This window comes from Ambystoma mexicanum, chromosome 1p, assembly GCF_040938575.1.
Source record: "Ambystoma mexicanum isolate Mex_15411 chromosome 1p, UKY_AmexF1_1, whole genome shotgun sequence".
NCBI lineage: Eukaryota > Metazoa > Chordata > Amphibia > Caudata > Ambystomatidae > Ambystoma > Ambystoma mexicanum.
Window position 1 is genome coordinate 174363037 of NC_090921.1, and position 18803 is coordinate 174381839.

Consider the following 18803-nt stretch of genomic DNA (forward strand, 5'->3'; position numbering starts at 1 on the left):
GACCCCTGGTTTATCGTCTCCCATTTACCCAGCAGGCGGAAAAGTTTCATTAATCAGACACTCATTTGTAGCAAGACCAAATAAGGGCTCACCAATGGTCTTGTAGAGTTGGCAAAATTGGGCTGAAAAAGACTGATGGTCTGGCTTGGAATGCCTGTGGTACAAAAGCATTTGGTGAGGATCACGGCACCCAAGGTCTTAGTGATGCACGTGGGCGGCAACGAGGATACCGTCACGGGTAGGGGACCGTTACTGCACCGGATGCAGGAGGGCATAAAGATTACGGCACAAATGTTGGTTGACACTGAGATTTTATAGTCCGAGATCATTCCTAGGAGAGAATGGCGAGGAGCAGGGTCCAGTGCTGCTGTGGAGAAATCCAGGAGGAGGATTAACATGGCTATGGAGAAATGTATGCAAGCGGAAGGTCTGGGCTTTGTCAGGCATAGAATGCTTTGTGCAAAGGACCAGATTAACGTCTCATACAACGGGGTACACTTACCAGACCATGGCCATGATGTTTTTCTCCTGGATGTTTTCGCTGCCCTCCTAAGAGCAGGATCTGAATACGGGCTAAGGTGAGTATTTGAGCTGGAGGTGTGTGGCCATTGCGAGTCGCGGGAGGGCCACCCACAAAGCATGGCGGAGTTACTGGGCGATCGAAGCAGAGGAGGAATCACACTGCAGACGCTAGTTGCGAGCATTACCCGCTGCAGAGCCACAGACGATTCGACGGGCACTTACAGCCTTGCGGACAGTTGGACTCCTCAACAACTGCATTGGCCGGGGGGGGGGGGGTTTGCTCCATACAGGGGTATGGGAGTTCTGAAATGATCCTCGTAGAAAGGCTACCAAGGGCAGGTTGACCTGGAAGAACTAAAACCGGAAGTGACAAGGTCACACGGAAAGACATTACACCGAAGTGAGGGATCACCGGTTTGTTTGAAACCCAGGAATGGCAAACGACCCCCCGAAAATTTGCTTAGGACCAGGTCCACTTGGCCCCTGGCCAATGCTAGGATCGCCCGTAAACCGACTCGGAATAAATGTGATCTGTTTTCTTCTGTAATAATCAAATTGTCTGCAAGTAAATTATTTGAATATATTGCAAGAAATGTTCCCGGGCGGGGGCCACAGTGGGGGCTGGCTCTGCTATGCCATTTCCTGAGAGGTCGGGGCTGAGGTATGCAGCCAATGCGTGGCGTATTCCGTGGTTTCAGCCCCACAAATTACAACGGTGGTAGGTTTCATCATGGCATGCGAGATAAAGACATATGTGGAGGGTTAGGTGAAGGGTTAAGGGGAGAGCCCCCCTAATAAAAGAAGAAATCCCACAATGAAAGCTACCACGATGTTACTTGCCACTTTGTAATTTGTGGGGATGAAAGCACAGAGAACCGGCGCATGCGTAATGAGGTAGGTGCCCGTGTGCGCTGTGCCCCTGCACAGGTTTCCGATGCTTCCTCTCCGCTTTGCAAGAAATGCTCTGTATTGGGTATCGAGGGTGTGGCTATTCAGGTAGTTCATCAAAAAGGCGGGCGGGGTCCTTTGAATGTCCAGGTTCAGGCCGCCTGCGCTTTAGTGCGTGTTGCACTCTACCCAGCTCTGGGCCATCACATTCTAACGCAAGGGCGTTGCACAGAAGATGTCCGTGCACATTACCGGCGCCATATGACTTTGCCCAGTCACGCTGTGTAAACGTGCTGACGCGATAGCTCCGAGAAGCCCCTGAACGCTAGCCTCACCTGCAGTCGGCACCAGGAAGTGAGGAGTATACATTCTTCTTAAACTGTCCCAGGGCCGCAGGAGGCGGCGGCGGCCTGGGACTTCCTCGCATGCTCTGCTAGGAACTGGTGCTGCGAACAGATGTATTTTTAGTCACGGCCCAGAGGCAGGTATGTGCTTGGTTCTCCAGCAACATGTAGTCTTGTGTCATAGTTTGTCAGATCGTGTAAAGGCCTGGCTTTCTGAGATCACGTTCCATCACAGTCACCGGGCGGCGACAGGAATGCCAGGCCTGCTTTTGGGGGTCTTGTCTCTGGCTGCTGTCTTTGCAGTGTGTGGTAGTATAAAGGGCAGCTCAGCTTGGCTTTTAGTCCTGGATGACACTAAAAATATGCTATAATTTGGATTTTAGAGGAGAGTAAACGTACAAACTTGGAAATCGTTCTGGACGAGTGAACGTGTTATTTTCCATTTCACATTATTAATTGCAAGTCATAAAAGGATGCATACCTTTCAAATAAACAGCATTATTTAAATATTTATTTGCATAGAAAATGCCTTTTCACGTGCCACTGGAAGCATATGGCTACCTGTGTTGCATGCACGCGTCAGAATAAAAACTACTCGTTTAGTAGTTTGTTGGCTCCATATTTTCCGACCCCAATGGATCAGGGGGAAACCCATGCTGGCCTGCAAATAAAGTATTTGGACTTTCCTTCCTACGTGTCCACGTGCGATTAGGGACTGTTCCGCACTGGATAGGTTTCCAGTTCCGCACTGGATACATTTCCAGTTCCGCACTGGATATACGTTTCCAGTTCCGCACTGGATATACGTTTCCAGTTCCGCACTGGATATACGTTTCCAGTTCCGCACTGGATATACGTTTCCAGTTCCGCACTGGATATACGTTTCCAGTTCTGCACTGGATATACGTTTCCAGTTCCGCACTGGATATACGTTTTCAGTATTGTGCGGAAAGTTCTGCACGCTATACGCTTCCAGTTCCGCAGACGCCGAAGAAGCTAAAGAGGCAGACAATGAAACAGTAATACACCCCCCACCTCCAAAACCGACCATGCCCTTGAAGAAGGCCCATCTTGAGAAATACTGCCTGGTACTTTAGAGGCCGGTGGGAGGAATAAGGGGTCGAAAGGAGGCAGCAGATCAGAGCCAGAGTTAGAACTAACTCCGGAGTGACCCAACTTTTAGACGCCTCACTTAAACAAATTCTGCGGCGATCCACAAAAGGGCCACTGGGAGTCTATGAATATAAATATATAATAAGGGTGAAGAGTGAGGAAACTGACACACAGGTGACATGTTTGAACAATGAGCTTTATTTAAGCTTAACAAAAGAAAAGGAAAAGCTACCTATCCCCAACTCTAGGAGGGGGCTTCCCCGCCTCAAAGTAAATGCTACGGGTCTTGTCTGGATGTTCGAAATCATAAAAGTCCAATGTCCTCTGTGTACAAACCCTGTGCTGTCCCTTAGATTTAAGTAAAGTAACAGAGAAAGGGGGCTGTTGGTCCAGAAGAATGATTTCCTTCTTCTGGAGGTCTCGGAGGGGGCTGGTTCTCCTCAGCCTGCGTGAAGGACTCCCTTCAGCAGGTAGAGATGTTCTCTCAGGAGGTACTCAATGTCCCAGGATGCACAGTTCTCTGTTACAACTAACAAAAAAGATGGTTTTTAATCCTTTCTGTAGGGTTGTACTTTTTACAAAAAAAGGGCCCAATGCCAGGTGGTAGGTCTCCCTTCCCCCTGGTCTTTCCCAGGATCTCCAAGGTACCAAACAAAGTTCTCAACCTCAGAGTGTGCGGGGTCTTCCTTGCCCTGACCTTTCTCAGGTTCTCAAAAATGGGGTACACAATGTTCTCAATGCCAAGGGGGAATGCCTCCCTAGCCCTGGTCTTTCTCAGGCTTTTAAACAGGCGAAAAACAAAGTTCTCTGCACCAGGGGAAATGTTTACCTTCCCTGGGCTTTTCTGAGTATTTTATGAAGATGCAAAATAACGTTCAGTGCCAGTGGCAATATCTCCCTTCCCCTGGTCTTTCTCGTGCTTTATATGTGAACCGCCTATTTGACTCACAAAGTATAAGTCTGGCATACTCTCCTGCCAGACACTAATACTGTGATTATGAAGATGCACATATGAGGATCCTTCCCTCTTCTTCGTTGGGTTCCTGATATTCTCTTATTCCTCTTCTTCCCTCACAGCCCATCTGGTTTCCTTCTCTCCCAGGTACTGTGACTATGAAGTGTTGTGATGATGCATTTCATTTTAGGTGCGGGTCCCTGACTTGCACTACTGATTTCCAAATGTCCCTTTGTCGGCTTGGTTCACTCTCCTACAAAGCACGTCTGTTCTGCCATCTCTCCAACAGCTCTAGGGTCCCAGACTCTCTTATCCCAATCTCTCTCGTACCACGGTCTTCCCGGACCCCCCGGACCTCCAGCACCTCTCGTATTCCCTCGTGCCTGTTTGCATGGTCTATGCAGGTATCGGCTCTTCGCATGTAGCTGGGCTCGGTCACAGGGCTCCAGTGGCATTCTGGAGTCTTATTCCATATGCAGCAGCTCTGCAGTCTTCTTCCGCTTCCTGGTAGTGTGTTCTCCTCACTACACACCTGCCAGGGCTTGGGGATGCCCCGAGTGGCAGCCCCCACCTGCTGGCCGTAAGGTCCTTACGTCCTACACCGGCCTTGGACTCTCTCCCTCCATTCTCAGCGCCACGGACAGCTTCCCCCTTCTCTTCTGGCCCGTGAAGACGTCTGCAGCTCCTCCAGGGAAGTTTTGCCTCATGTCGGAGTCCTTTCTCACTTTGTATGCGCCAATCAAGTCGATACTGACTATACGGTTCACTTTGGTTCCACGGGTCACTCATTTGTACGCCACACCTCTTCATTGTCTCAGTACAAAGTGGGTCAGTCTTCCAGGAATTAATGAGTTCATCCTCGTTTTGGTATTAGGAAGGGGACTTCTATTTGGGTAATTGTTCCTCTTTCTTGTCCCAGTACTTCCTACGCTGCAAGATTAAGGTGGGTTGTGGGGATACCATGTTCTCCCAAGTTCGTCACTAGTCCCATAGGGGGCTTCCCTCCCCATCTACCCACTGAGTACCACCCCCAGTGGGACTATTGGGTAGCAGCCTCACCTCCCTTGCCTCATGGGAAGGGGCTCCCTCTAGGGGAGAAGCAACAACATCCAGGGATTAGTATATCTATATATATATTCCAGAAGAGTGGGGGGGGCGAGTCGACACCACTCCACACCCAGGAAATGTGGTCCATGGTCCACTTCCAGAAAGAACCAATTACGTTCCTCCCGGGAAAGAAATGGCATTGGGATTAGACTAAGGTATAGACCAAGCCGTGAAAACTAAGTCAACACAAACCATTAACATAATAATTGATGTAAATGTGTAAGTAATTGTACCTCCACAGAAGGGATCCTTCTTGACGCGCGCAATACAATATACTACACTACACTACACTACACTACTGCAATCACTGCTCGTTCTACGTATGTCTATGTCATGCACCCAGTGGCATCAATCAAGCCACAAACACTTCCTTCTGTGAAAGCAACCCCTCTGTACGACCAAGCCATAAACCAAAATCAAAGAGTAAAGGCGAAGGAGGATGGAGAACACCTTAGATGAAATGCTGCCCAACCGCAAATCCAGCCACTGGATTTGGAGAAAGCTGCCATCTTGAATCCAAGACCACATATATAGGGGCTCTTGATCCGAAGACTGCATACTTGATCCAAAGATCACCAGTATCCAAAAAAATTGCAGAAGAGAGCCATGGAAGATACTTAGGAAAACATGGCTAGTGGCAAACATTGACTAAGACCAAGCCTGAAGAGAAGAACTAAAAGCGGTCTGAAGTGTTGCTGTACGGCGGAATGGAACATGGAAAATGGATGCATACTTTTAGGATTCAGGAATGGAAATATTTTGAAGATTAGCAATGAGTTGAGAGGAGCCCGCTCTCATGTCAAGACTATTGTGCCACACAGTCCATCGAGCCGAGCACCGTCCCCAGTTCTGCGCAAGGAAGCTTAATTGCGCTTCTTCATCCCATAGGATATTTTGCAACCAACTCTGCAGACCTGCTAGAAAGCCTGCAAACCTTTACACAGATAATACAAGGACCTCTGTTCCAAATGGAAAACAGCACAACACACAAGGAGACAAAAGGACACACGGGTAGACACAATGCAACCAAATGGATCTGCCACAGCTTGCACTCTTTATAGTCCACAGCTACAAACAGCCCATTAGAGATTATAATCCATTATTCCCTTCACTCATGTTCTCAATACTTAATAAACCCTTTCCCGAGGAGCCTCAAAAAAAGGACAAAAAGCAGATGTACCTCTCCAGGATGGAATGCGGGTCCTGGTGCTCCTTGGCGCAACCGCCCCTTCCACCCTCCCCCAGTGGCCTTCTGCCTATTCACGGACATCTGACTCAATTCCCAATATTTTTAATTTATTGTCTGAAAACTCTTAAATGGAAAGTCCCACTACGAGCTCACCTTTGTTTTTCTTTCCCTACGCATAGGCATAACCTGCCAACAGCACAATGAAAGCATAATGGATAAACCCAATTGTTGGGTTCACTCTTTTAACCCATCCATTCTCTCGCAGTTGATCCATAGACACCCTCCTATACTTCATGCCAAACAACCACAATGAACACCTCTTTCATCAGTGGTATTATTTGGCCTAATACTCCCCCCCCCCCCCAACTGCATATGAAAGGCTCCCAGTTGCAATGGGTCTTGTACACCTTCCTGCGACTCTTACGCCTCGCGGGTTTCAAGAAATAATTAACCTTTGCCAGTACATATTATGGAATCCCCCAATGCAGGAAAAGGAGCCACAATACCCCATCCACCGACCATGTTGCTAGGTCCCAGGAATGAACGGAGGACTACACGCCTCCTGCGTCTTGTACCAGATTTTCAGTGCTCACAGGAGAAGATGATCAGTGCTGTACAAGTGGCACAGAGGCGCTTTACAACTCCCTTGCAACACAACAGAGTGGGTCACCAATCTCTCAAATTGGGGAGCAGGGGAGACAACACGACATCCTATTCTTTGGGCCTGTAGAAGACAGCAGTCAAACTATCATCCACCCCCCACCAACACGATTGGGTTACTGGATTCAAAGACCTAAAGAAAGCAGCCACACCTGCACCAAATCAAGGGACTTTGCAACTGCTGGCAGCTGCATAGTGTGCACTCCAAGGATTAGGAACGATGAGGTATTAACATGCTAGGCTTACCCAGACCAAACTCATGGTACCCTCTGCTCTGGAACGAAAGCTACAAAAGGACCACCAAAAGTCTCGGAAGGCTCTGAAGAACACCCTGTTCCTTCCAACAAGCCTTTCCGAAACATGCCTCTCTCCTTTCATCCGTGGTCCCATGTGACATCTTGCTTCAATGTTAGCGAGCTTGGGCTTCGTATATTACAAAACACTAACTACTATAAACTTTTTTATAAATTGGGCCCGTGGGCCGTGTGACACCAACCGTAGCTTCTGTGGTGGACGACATCCACCGTGTATTGATACAGAGCAAATGTTATGCAAACACCCCATTAACCGGAAGCCCTCAAAGCGGTAACAAAAGCCTCTTTCCACTTACTCGCCTGTTGCACCCAAGAGTAAAACACGCATATCTCCAACACCGCACGGAACCTGGTACTACAATGCCCAGAAAGCACCTTTATAGAAATCCTTACCTTCATGCTGCATTTTGGACCTGGCTGGTGCTGGGACGCTCTTCGTTTCTTGGGTGCAAGTCAACAAAGAAACAGTGGACTTTTGCGTACCGGCAACTAATCAACAGCACCCAAAGAGTTCTGAAAGTGAGCTTCCCATTGTCACCACAACACAGAAGGAAATGCAAAAAAAGTACCGGGAGGCGGAATGTTTTGCTTTCAGATGGTATCTATGGTGGAGAAAAAAAAACAGAAGACAAGGAAGTCTGCCAGACTGAATGCAAATATGGTCCTTCAGAAGGGTCACTGGCTACCCGATCCCTGTAAGGCGTACGCAGAGTTTGCAGGGGCCATAACAGTTCAGTACTGCCCTGTGACTGTTGGATTTTACCTTACTACACACTGGAAAGACTCACTAGCGACAGTCGGGCACGACCTGTGCGAAGCGTTCGCCGTTGCTCCAGGACGTTGTGGCACAGGTGACACTGCAGTCCGCTTTACTGGCTTTGCGGGCTTGACTTGCTCTCCTCTGCCTTGTGTAGTGTACACAGACTGGTTTCTAGGACAATCGGAGTGCACATTCCACACAATCGAGCCAATCTAGACTTTTGTCTCGAACATGGTTCCCACGGGAGGCTCTGAGATTCTTGGTCACTGTTGCTCCGCTTGAGGACTTTCGGTCAATTCTGGAGATTCGAATTTGGGCATAGACCCCAGATTGAAGAGTAATTGTGAATAAGGAGGTTTTCTCCTGCTCTAGCACACTCATTTCTTATTAAAACCAACGCCGCTAATGACGCCCAAAATAGACGTGGTAAATTGACGACTCTGGTTCCCTGATCCCTTTGAGCCACCTACCACTGATTATCTTATGGTATAAAACTTTTATACTGCGCTAATAACCGCCGTAGTGGCCTTATGGTGGTGGGACCATGTCTGAGAAAAGAACGTAATGTGCCCCTGCCCGAGGTGACCACATTGTAGTGTGTGGAGGACGAAAGAAGGAAAACAAGGCAACCCAACGGGCGGGGAGATGCAGGAGTAGAATAGGAACGCACAAAACGAACAACTTGGGACGATATGACTGGATTGTAGTAGACGGAAGGAAAATGGTTGCATAAAGGGCTTTTTACGTTGGCTGGGGCTAGCCGGGGCCGAACTCCGGCAGCATTCAAAAATAGGTTCTCAGCCGGGGGGCCCTACCGGGGCTCCCATGTTCCTCCACACCAGCGTGCACAATGCCGCCATAGCAGGACATTACCTCACGGGTGCACTTGCTCTCATGATCGGTCGCAAGACATCCAAGCCTTGCGAGGGACAGCATGAGCAAGTTGCAGCCGCAAACCTGATAAATGTGTATGAGCGGCAATGCAGCCATTTTACGCCGGAGTCCCTCCCTGCCGGCCATATTGCCCTGGACTAGAGCCTCTGCTTTGTACCGCCATCCACTAAGACAGAGAAGTCAAGGTAAGTCGTCTTTCGATGCTTAAGCAAGCTACTGCCTGCGTTTTTCCCTGCACAAGTGGGCTTTAAAAACTCCCGTTGTGGGGGAAAAAACGGGAGCGCGTGATTTAGCGTGGATTTGCAGGGCCAATTCCGTGCATTTCTACATGTAAGCCAAGTAATCTTTGGATTCAGGCCGAATTACTTGGCATACAGAGGCTTGGCTCAAGTCGAGGATGCACGCGGGTAGACAGTGTCCCCCCACTCTTTTTCAGAGGGCACCTTGATATGCTAATTTCTAGTGACGTCACAATCAATTGGTATGTTAATGAGTCCCCCCCACGTAGTGGTGTGCTTGCAATTCATTTGGTGGCTAAATTCATTCGAACTGTGCAGACGGCAAGCAACGATGCAGACCCGAATCTCCACCCGCAAGACCCTCTGTGGCTCCTAAACGATGTTGCTTGGTTCCGGCTCCTCCCTTTATCGGGCCCCTCTATGCATGGACTAATTGAGGGTGCACGATGCACACTTTTTGTTTTTTAAGGCAGGCAGTTAAAAAATAATAAATTAAAAAGGTAGCGTGTTCCTGTTTGGCGAATTCACGTGTTAGCTATGACGGACGGAATCAGAGATCATTGGTGTCCCAGGCTAGAAATAGACAGATAAGGCGCGTGCGAGACCAGTTCCGGGGTGATAAAATCGCCCTCTTTAGGGTTTCGCTCAGCGTGAATATTGCAGTGCTGATGTGTGGCATGTATTCTTCCCAGCAACATTTAACTTAATTGAGTGAACAAACGTGTTTTTAGTACAATCCCACGTTTTCCTTGCATATGACTAAGGCTCCCGGCTTTATGCTGTTTATTTTTCAGCCATTTCCGTCTGTATTTAGCCATATTGATTTTTGGGCCTTTTTTCTGCATTTATCCACACTTATTTTTTGGTCATATAAAAAGATAATTCAAAACCAGTATTTTTCAGCATTTATTCTAATTAAAAAATGCAGTTATTAATGCACACATGCAGCCATGTAGGAAAGAAAGGCTTGCTCAATGTATTCCATAACAACAAATGGTTGCACCTGTGGCTGCTGCTGCCTTAAGATATATGTTGTCAGCAATTTGAAGAACTTTAATGCTATTTTCATGCAACTTTTACACTCTCCAATGCGACTGGCCTGCAATGTATGAGTGACATCGTACATCGTAGAGGACCAGACAGAAAGGCCTGTTTTCCTTTTTTTCCATTTGTATAAATGAATGCAGACAGAAAGCAGATTGATTTCCGTCTGTAGTTGTGTACAAATCAGTAAAAACAGAAAGCTGGAAGCCTTATATATGAATCATGCCTTTATGCCTTTATCAAGTAAGGAAAACCTATCAGGTGACATGTACACACATTATTACCTTCAAACTAGATCAACAAAAACACACAGCTTATTTCTTTTTAGTCTTCCGCTGAATTGCATTGTGGTATTTGTAGTCCCCCAGGGTGTCCGGACATTTCATCAACAATTGGTCGACAGGACATTTGGTCGACGTAATTTCGTCGAAAACCAAATGGTCGATTTTTTTTTAATTTATATATTTATTTTTAAGGTTGTAGTTTAGGGAAAAAAAGGTTTTTTTTTTTTTTTTTTTTTTTAGAAAAAAGGGGGTTGGGGGGACCCCCCCGAAAAAAAGGGTAAAAATAAAAAAAAATTCGACCATTTGGTTTTCGACGAAATTACGTCGACCATTTGTCCAGTCGACCAATTTAATTTTTTTCGATGAAATGTCTGGTAACTGTCCACCAGATGGGAGAAATAGCGCTACAACCGTACCGTTGTTTTTCTTAACAATTCTAAGTATTTATATATTTGTCAGAGTACTCTGTTATGAGCTGGTACTTTTCAAAGCGTCTTTATAAAAGAGAGCATTCTTCAAATCCAAGCCTGGGAGTGAGGAGGGGAAAGGAGAGGGCAAGCAGGTCATGACGAATTACCACGTCGAGGAATGTCGGAAGAGAGGTTGCAGGACTGGAGAGGTTGGGTTCCTCGATTCTGTCCCTGTGTTGGGCGTTTTCATTTTAAAGCCCACTCCCACATGTACTGACATTAGTACACCTGCAAATGTACCTCACCACCTAACCTTTTGCCAATGGCCCTAGTTAAAGGTCCAATAAATAATGCTTAGGAACTTCAATTTGGTGAGAGTATATCTAAGTAGCCGGTGTTGGCATATGTGCCTAGTTATGTAGGCTAACCACTCCTGAGCATTCGGGCCTTCCGTGTTCTTGGTTATGCCACGCCCATCCGTTTTTAGGCCACGCCCATGACCAAAGACCCCTCCCCAAATGAGAGCCCCCTCTCAATCTTTCACCGAACTTAGAACACTGGTTGCATAAGTAGGGTTGTGTGCAGAAATGGTACACAGTGGATCAGGAACATGCCTCATTAGACGGAGGGACAATAAGAAAAGTTGTGGAAATGAGTATTTTCCAGTGACAGTGGTTTGTAGTAACTTGCAAAGAGCACTAGAATTAGTGGAATCGAGGCTCCGAGATGTGTTAGAAAATGAACCAAGAAGGAGTCATTTTCAATGAGAAGATGCCCTTAAGAGCACATTTGACTGCATGGATGTTGTTGGGTGTGTTTTCGTGTAGGGAGTGCCAGTGAACAAAGAAGGAGAGAAGGAGAAGAGGGGAGGCTCACGGGAGTGTGGGGAGGCTAGGAAGAGGGCTAGGGCAGAGGGCTACCACTAGGGGAGTAGTAGGAAGCTGAAACAGCCACAGCAAGTGGGAGGAGGCTGGTCCATTAATACACTTGAAGACCAGAGACATGGTTATGGAGAAACAGAGGAGAGTAGAGGGGACCATTCGAGAAAGTGTTCATTACAAAATTAGGGATTAGAGGGGGACTGCCAGGAGGAGAGATCCTCACACTCCAGGCACAGCCATTAGTCAACCTGCCTGTACACTCCTGGTTCAGCCAACAGATAACTTGCCTGCACCATCCTAGCAGAGCCAACAGTTAAGCACACTCCTTCTGCAGCCTTCCGATAACCCGGATCGAAATTAAGATTTGACGATCAGGAGTCATCTCCTGGGTATCAGACATGGCACAGTACGGAGGGGGCAATTCAGGGGAATGAGGAGTTGGTATATAGCGGCCCACACATCTAACTCCCACAGTTCATGCAATCTTCATACTTGCGTCCATTCAATATCCCCATTGGGCTTCAAATGCCTTCTGGGCATGTACCAATGGCTCGTTTAGACACTTTGGCAAACGCATGCATACACACATAATGTTCCAGTTGCCTATTGCCATGCAGGGGGCATGCATGGCAGTCTCTTTTGGCACTGTTGGGTTTGTAGACTGGTGCAGGATCTGGCGCCAAAGTTATTATTGCGAGCCATCAATTAGGGCTCCAATTGCACACATTACACTGGAGGAAGGGTTTCCTCGGCTGCATCTTCGATCGCAGGCGCAGAATTCACACCAATAAATAATTTATTTTATGAAAAATCGAGCCTCCTTTATGTTCACTGCCCAGGGTGGAGCGTGTGAGCGGAAAAAAGGAAAAAGCCTGCCAATGGAATACAAGTTCCTAATGCACAGTCAATCATCTGGCCTTTCACATATATGCCGCCTCCTCGCTGGCAGGCATACGCATAATTCATCCGCAGTGGGGTTATTAATAAATAATAACAAAATAAGATTCAGGGGGGGGGATTTTTTTTTTTTTAAAAAAAAAGAGTGCCCTTGTCTTGTGGAAGTTCTACTTGAAATGACATAGATCAAAGTTGTCAGTACCCCTCCGCACCCTACACCACCGGTCATTCCTTCCCCCGGATATTGTACGATTAACTGGCCAGCGCGTTATCCGTCCACAGGAGGAAACAAGTACAATAGTTAAATTGTTTACCACAAGTTCCTCATTTTTGTGTGAATTTGATTAATAGATTATGGGAAAAGGGCAATTACTGAAAACATCTGCCCAAGTGTAGGTCAAATCTGAAAATAAACTCTCTAATCGGAGGCGTGAGTGGGCTAAAGTGTGGACGGACATAGATCAAACGCAGGGGATGCAGTGAAGGAGTTGGCTGGGAAGGCGCTTAGTGTGGAATAGAGCTGGCCTGGGCCATGGGTAGCCTGGGCAATATTCAGATAAGCTGATGCTCCTAAAAAGCCAGGATGGCTAGGACACAGTCGGTTATAGGGCATGTGACTGACTCGTCCAGCCCTCATGGCGATCAGAACCATCAGCCAGTTGGGAAATGGCTCTGTACACAGCTCCGTCTCCGGTGTGGGAGATGGTTCCTACCGAAGTAGTGGTTCTTTCCCCTCATCCTAGAGTGTACATGTCAGAAATCATAGAGTTGGTCAACATTTGGAGAACAGTGAATCACAAGAAATAAACCCATACAGCGACAGAATCTGAACTTCTGTATGCCAAGGCTGGCTATTCAGACACTGCACCCCCTTTAAGATACTGAAACATTTTCACCAACTTTCTCAGACCATTCTTTCTCCAATGACATTGTTCTACTTACCCCATTGACTTCCTTCTTCCCGGTGTAAGTGATTTTTCTTTAAACTGTCCATTTTATCTACAGCACCATGACCTCCAATTTCCGACACCACCTCCTCAACCCCGTTTTCCGTGCCGTTCAAGGCAAAGTTCACAGTTTTGCTTTTGGGTGGAGGCAAGGCAATGTTGGAGCGTCGTGGGACCCGCGCCGGTTTGGTGGGTTGTGGCGGCAGTCTCTTTTCCGGAAGCGGTGGTGGGTGCAGGATCTCCTTGTCATTTTGCACCACGCCATGGTCAAATTGGCCAACAATCTTCTTGACGTTGCCAGAGTGTTTAAGGTTCAGATGCTCTTTGACGGGCTCTGGGAGGATGGCAGGTTCTGGGGTGTTGGCAGTATCCGGTGTGGTCGCTGGCTCAGGTAAGATGGCTGCAGGAGATACAGATCCCTTTGAAGACTCGCTCTCAAGCTCTTGTGCAGATTCGATGACCCGCACAGAGGAGTCCAGTGGAGCAGCATGGTTTGAAGGATTGAGCTTGTCTGAGGTAGGTCTAGGAGGCAAGTAGGGCCGTGGTCTCATGGGGGGCCTGGCTTTGACAATCCGCATGGGTTTCTGGGCTGGTGGGGTCGGAGGAGGCAGGGGTGAGACGGACGACATTTTCTTACCTTGCTGTGTCATCAGTCCTTATATCTCATTTCCTGAAAAATTAAAACACAATTTGATTACTTTTGTTTAATGCGTGGATCCATGCTTCCGCTAGTTGACATACTTAATTGATACCAGAATGTTACAAAAAATATCCAGTCAACAATAACTTTACCATATCAATCGGTTTGTAACACAATCAGTAATGTCGGCGATGCTTCTCCTGGACAGTCCCAGGCTTGTTTTTTGGATAACCCAAAACACTAAGAGAACGTGCAAATAGCAGGAGATGCATTACAAGACTAAAGAGATCCATAACATTCCAAAGGGCCAAGCCAGGAGATTCCTTAGGGAAAGCAAGAGGATTGCAAGGGGGTCATTTTCCAGATCCGTGCAAATTGCACAGAGAAAACTGCACAAAGGAAACTCTGCACTGCTGACACTGCACTTTGATAGTGTGCACTACAGGATCTAATCAATGCACCGAAATCCGGGCAGTGCCAGTCAAGGTTTCCATGCATTCCCCCCCCCTCCCCATAATGCTGGGTATCTATCGTAAATGCCCCCCTCCCCGCTGCTACGCAAATGCACTGCGAGAGGCATCTACATGGATTCCTGTGGAATCCGCCAGCTTTGAGCTGGTGCAAAAAGCTTGAGGATTCCATAGCAATGCATAGCAACTCCGCCTGCATCAAAGTGGCGTCTGGGTGAGGTGCTCCGGCGTTTTTCAGACACAATGGATAAAGGACCTACAGAAAACCAGGCCCTGCAGTAACACGCACCATCGATTAGAGTCCGGAGAAACTGCGCACATGCGCAATGGGTGGAACCCCAGCAGAAGCCCAGGCTTGCGCGCATGCGCAGTTGCGCGCTATGTTGAAATCGGCTAATTAAATTGACGTTTCCAGCGAAATTATTTTACGATTTCCTCATTCCGCCCCACCCCACCCAACTGCCTAGGAAGGCTGCGTTTTTTTAATGTGCCTCGGTCAGTTACAGGTTGCATCTGTGGTTTTATAGTCCAGGGAATTTCCAGAGCTATTAACCTTTTTCTGCCTTTTTTGGCTCTTTGAAGGTGTTTATGAAACATCATTTTGCTGCGCATTGTGAAAGAGATGCGCGTACAGCAGAAACCTCTGGCCCAGACATTGAGGGCTGGGCTTCACAATCCACGGAATGAAGTTGTATTTTTTCCACTTTTCTTTCTTTTCTGGGGTGCATAAAGACTACAGGGAAAGGATTTGGGAACGTTGAGAGTTCTCTGCATAATTTATAACCAATCCACTGACTCGGCTCGTGGCCCTCGGATGAGAGGATGCTGTCTAAAAGAGAAGTGTCCTACCCAGGGAGAGCAAAGAAGCGGAGTGGCCGTTGACCCAGCGGCCCAGACTCGGTATTCATGTCCTGATCCTGAACATAGAGTGGGGGCCCTGCACTCCGGCTGCGCACTCCATGCTACACGGCTCATTTCCCACCCGTTCTCACAACAAATCAAGTTTTTTCTGCTCCCACTTCTTTGCTGGGTTGGGTGGCATGAAGGAGGCCTCCCTGAATCGCCTGCTCAGACTATGGAGCAGGCAAGGACAGTGGGGTTCATTACGAGTTGGGCGGTAAATCTGCAGGAATACCGCCCAACAGAATTACCGTTACCACCACTTGGTGTGGCTGATTTACCCCTGGATTACAAGTGGCGGAGTAAATCGCAATTCTTTCCGAATCCATTGGACTCTATGGGGCATTTTCAGTGGCATTAATGCTGCAGAATCTCTGCCGGAAATGGGCAGAAAGTCGGCAGATTTACCTCCAGCTCATGGATGGAGGTGAATCCTCAGACTTTTCGCCAAACTTGTAGTTGGGCAGTGCAGGAATGCGGCGTTATATTGTAATTCCGTTGCATTTTTCCTGCAAAGTCCAACTCGTAATGACCCCCGGTGTCTTGACAGCACCTTAAGGTCAGCATCCCTGCACTGCCTGTGTGCGCTCCTCCCAGTGTTCGACGCAAAGGTAGCCCGCTTTCTCTCCTCCTCACTATCCCAAGGGAATCTGTGCGGAGTCCCCGAAGGCATAGATGTTAAAAAAACAGGACACATTGAACATGGTAACGATAACATCTGTTACTAGAGTGCTTAGAAGGGGGAAACGTCCAGCATGAAGCTCTTTTTAAGAAATTAAATGGGTTCAGGAGGAGGAAACGGTGGACGTATGACTAAGGGAGCGTGCGTTAGACTTCTGGGTCCCGCAGTTCAGGGACTCCCTCCCAGAATAATCCAATACCCTTCCCGGTTTATGCATGACTCAGCACAGAGTGAAATCTTCCTAGGTTCAACCAGTATAAAAAAAAAAAAAAGACCACAGCAGAACCAGAAGCGGTTGTAGTAGGAGTGGGGGGGGTGGAGGGCGCGCTCCATTACTCGCATGCATGAACACTGTGGCCATTAGCGGAGAAGGAGCTGAAGGGCTCCCTGTGGCCAGATTGGGCTGGCCTAGAGATGTCCGCAAGGACCCTGTCCTTGCAGATGACCGCATTTCTAAGAGTTAGCTGTAGTAGATGTTATCCCCCTACAAAGTATCAGAGACCGAGTCTTCACTGTAGGACTGCAACAACGACTGGATGGAGTACAAGTCTCTGTGCGAGAGTCCAGGAAAGCGGCCGAGCGGAGGATAAAGCAGTTGAGTGTAGGAGGAGTGGTGTGATCGAGGAGACAGGGGTCGCTTGGAGGAGGCGGCCGGGTGGAAGAGACGATGTCTAGTGGAAGAGAAGCAGTCCAGTGCAGTCTTTAGCATGTAGAAGTATTTAATCATGTATGCATCACAAACTGTTCGGAAGTGTGGGTTTGAGCACAGTATAATCATTAACAGAACAAATCAATTTCTCAAGAAAGATTTAAAAAATGCATGATAGATGTCCATCACAAGTCAGAAGCAAAAGGGCAGAATAGTGGGCGGTGGAAGAACAAGAATTGAGTGGTGTTCGGGGGACGTACACAGAGAGAACAGAATGGCAAAGTGTTAGGGTTGGCTCTTATACTTGCATGTGTGCTGAGCCAGGATTGATGTCACCATCAGAATGTAGGCTGTGAGTCTGGAGTGTGAGATTAGAATGTTTGGGGTTGAATGGGTTCTAACCCAGGCAGTTAGATTATGTGAGCCTGGGTGGTGGGAGCCAGTGGGCTCCTGTCCCTTTCCTCTTTATCTCCTAATGACTTGTTGACATCTGATCCTGTAACCTAAGAAGCTAATAAAGTAACCACTATGCGTACCTGGCCTGTGTATCCTGAGTGTCCCTTGGAGTGAACCCTATGACCAAGAGCCGGTCATAACACAAAGGTTAGGGAAAGGAGCAGAATTGTTGCGAAAACGGACACAACGATTGTTGAGGGTGAGACTCTATTACTTCAAAGGCATGTGGGCGATGAGGAGAGGGGGAAGGAAAGGAGTGTGGTGACTGGGAGAGGGGGTAAGAGGAGCGGGTAACGACACACAAGAGGCCCATGATGCCGAAGCCTACCGGGAAGTGCCCAGAGTTCCCTGTAGGCCAGTCCACCACTGGTTGCGAGGCAAAATGGTGGGCGCAGAGAGACGAAACAAAATGGTGGAGGGGCAGAATGGCGTGAAAGAAAGCTCTCTTTGGTAGAAGGCTAGTGCTGTAGAAGAAGTATCTAGTCGGGGAGCAGTCTACTGGGGGAAAGCATAAGCCCGCTTACTTGCTTCCTAGACTTTCCCAACACAATGGAATTGGAGACTGCCACCAGAGTTCCTCCGTGGCACCAACATCACGATCTCACATGATTTGTTAAGATGTATGAAGGCGAAGCTGGAGTTATCATCTAGTTTAGACACCAGGTTACTCTGGTGTCTAAACTATTGTGGATTCATTGATTAATTCCACTCACTCTGATGGATGTCATCGGAAAATCACCCCTATGGCATACAAACTCAGTACAACTACACAAATCACAAAATGTTCACAGGGAAACTTAATATGCTCACAAGCTTAATGACCAACTCATGCATTGCACACAAGGCCCCCACCTTATTGCCATCGAAGTTAAATCAAGAGATCATTTACCAAAAGTGTGACAGTCCCACTATTGAGAACAAGCGAGGCCAGACATCCCGTTCACTGGGATGGCGCCCACTGAGGGGAGTTTACAAAGAACTTCTAGCCCACTTTGCACTGACCCCTTCCTCGCACCACACGGACGACAATCTACTAGTCGGAATCATGTGTCTGGGCCGATGGTGATACTCTTTTTTCAGACAAGAATTGACTAGCATTTCAGTGCCTACTCTTCTTCTTAGTAGGATCAAGCACACATGCAAAGGAACATTTCTCCTCAGCTATTGCACAGGGTTCATAAACTGGATGGTTGATCTCACACTTTTTGTAAATTAAGAGATCACGTTAAACTTCTGGTGCTTCTTCCCACATCTACCAGTGTTCTTATTAGGATATTTATATATACAATGGCAGGTTCTCCCAGTAAGTTTATGTACTTACTTCCAAGAACCAGAATGTTACAGATATTGTAGGAGTGCCTCAGGGTGAGCTGGTTCCTTTGTCATTGTTCAACTGGACATGCCCCCTTTGAAAAAACTTGAGTAATACCTGTCCACCTGATTGTCTCTAGTGCTATCGTTAATCAACTTGGTCTATACATGCATCACTCTTCTGTTTCTACTTTATATCCTGTATTTTCTCAGCCTACATCCAATATCACCTACTCCGACATACTTT

At 47.5% G+C, this 18803-nt stretch overlaps 1 protein-coding gene across 7 annotated transcripts in view; it reads right to left on the reverse strand.

The window, feature by feature from the left end:
- The window catches only part of ARHGEF15 (Rho guanine nucleotide exchange factor 15), a 592319-nt gene that overhangs the window by 186638 nt on the left and 386878 nt on the right, over positions 1 to 18803 (reverse strand). For all 7 annotated transcript variants that reach the window (XM_069646189.1, XM_069646186.1, XM_069646177.1 and 4 more), the window contains one exon: positions 13444 to 14118. In XM_069646189.1, coding sequence (XP_069502290.1) covers positions 13444 to 14098 — 655 coding nt within the window. In that variant the 5' untranslated portion in view covers positions 14099 to 14118. The remainder of the gene's footprint in view (positions 1 to 13443; positions 14119 to 18803) is intronic.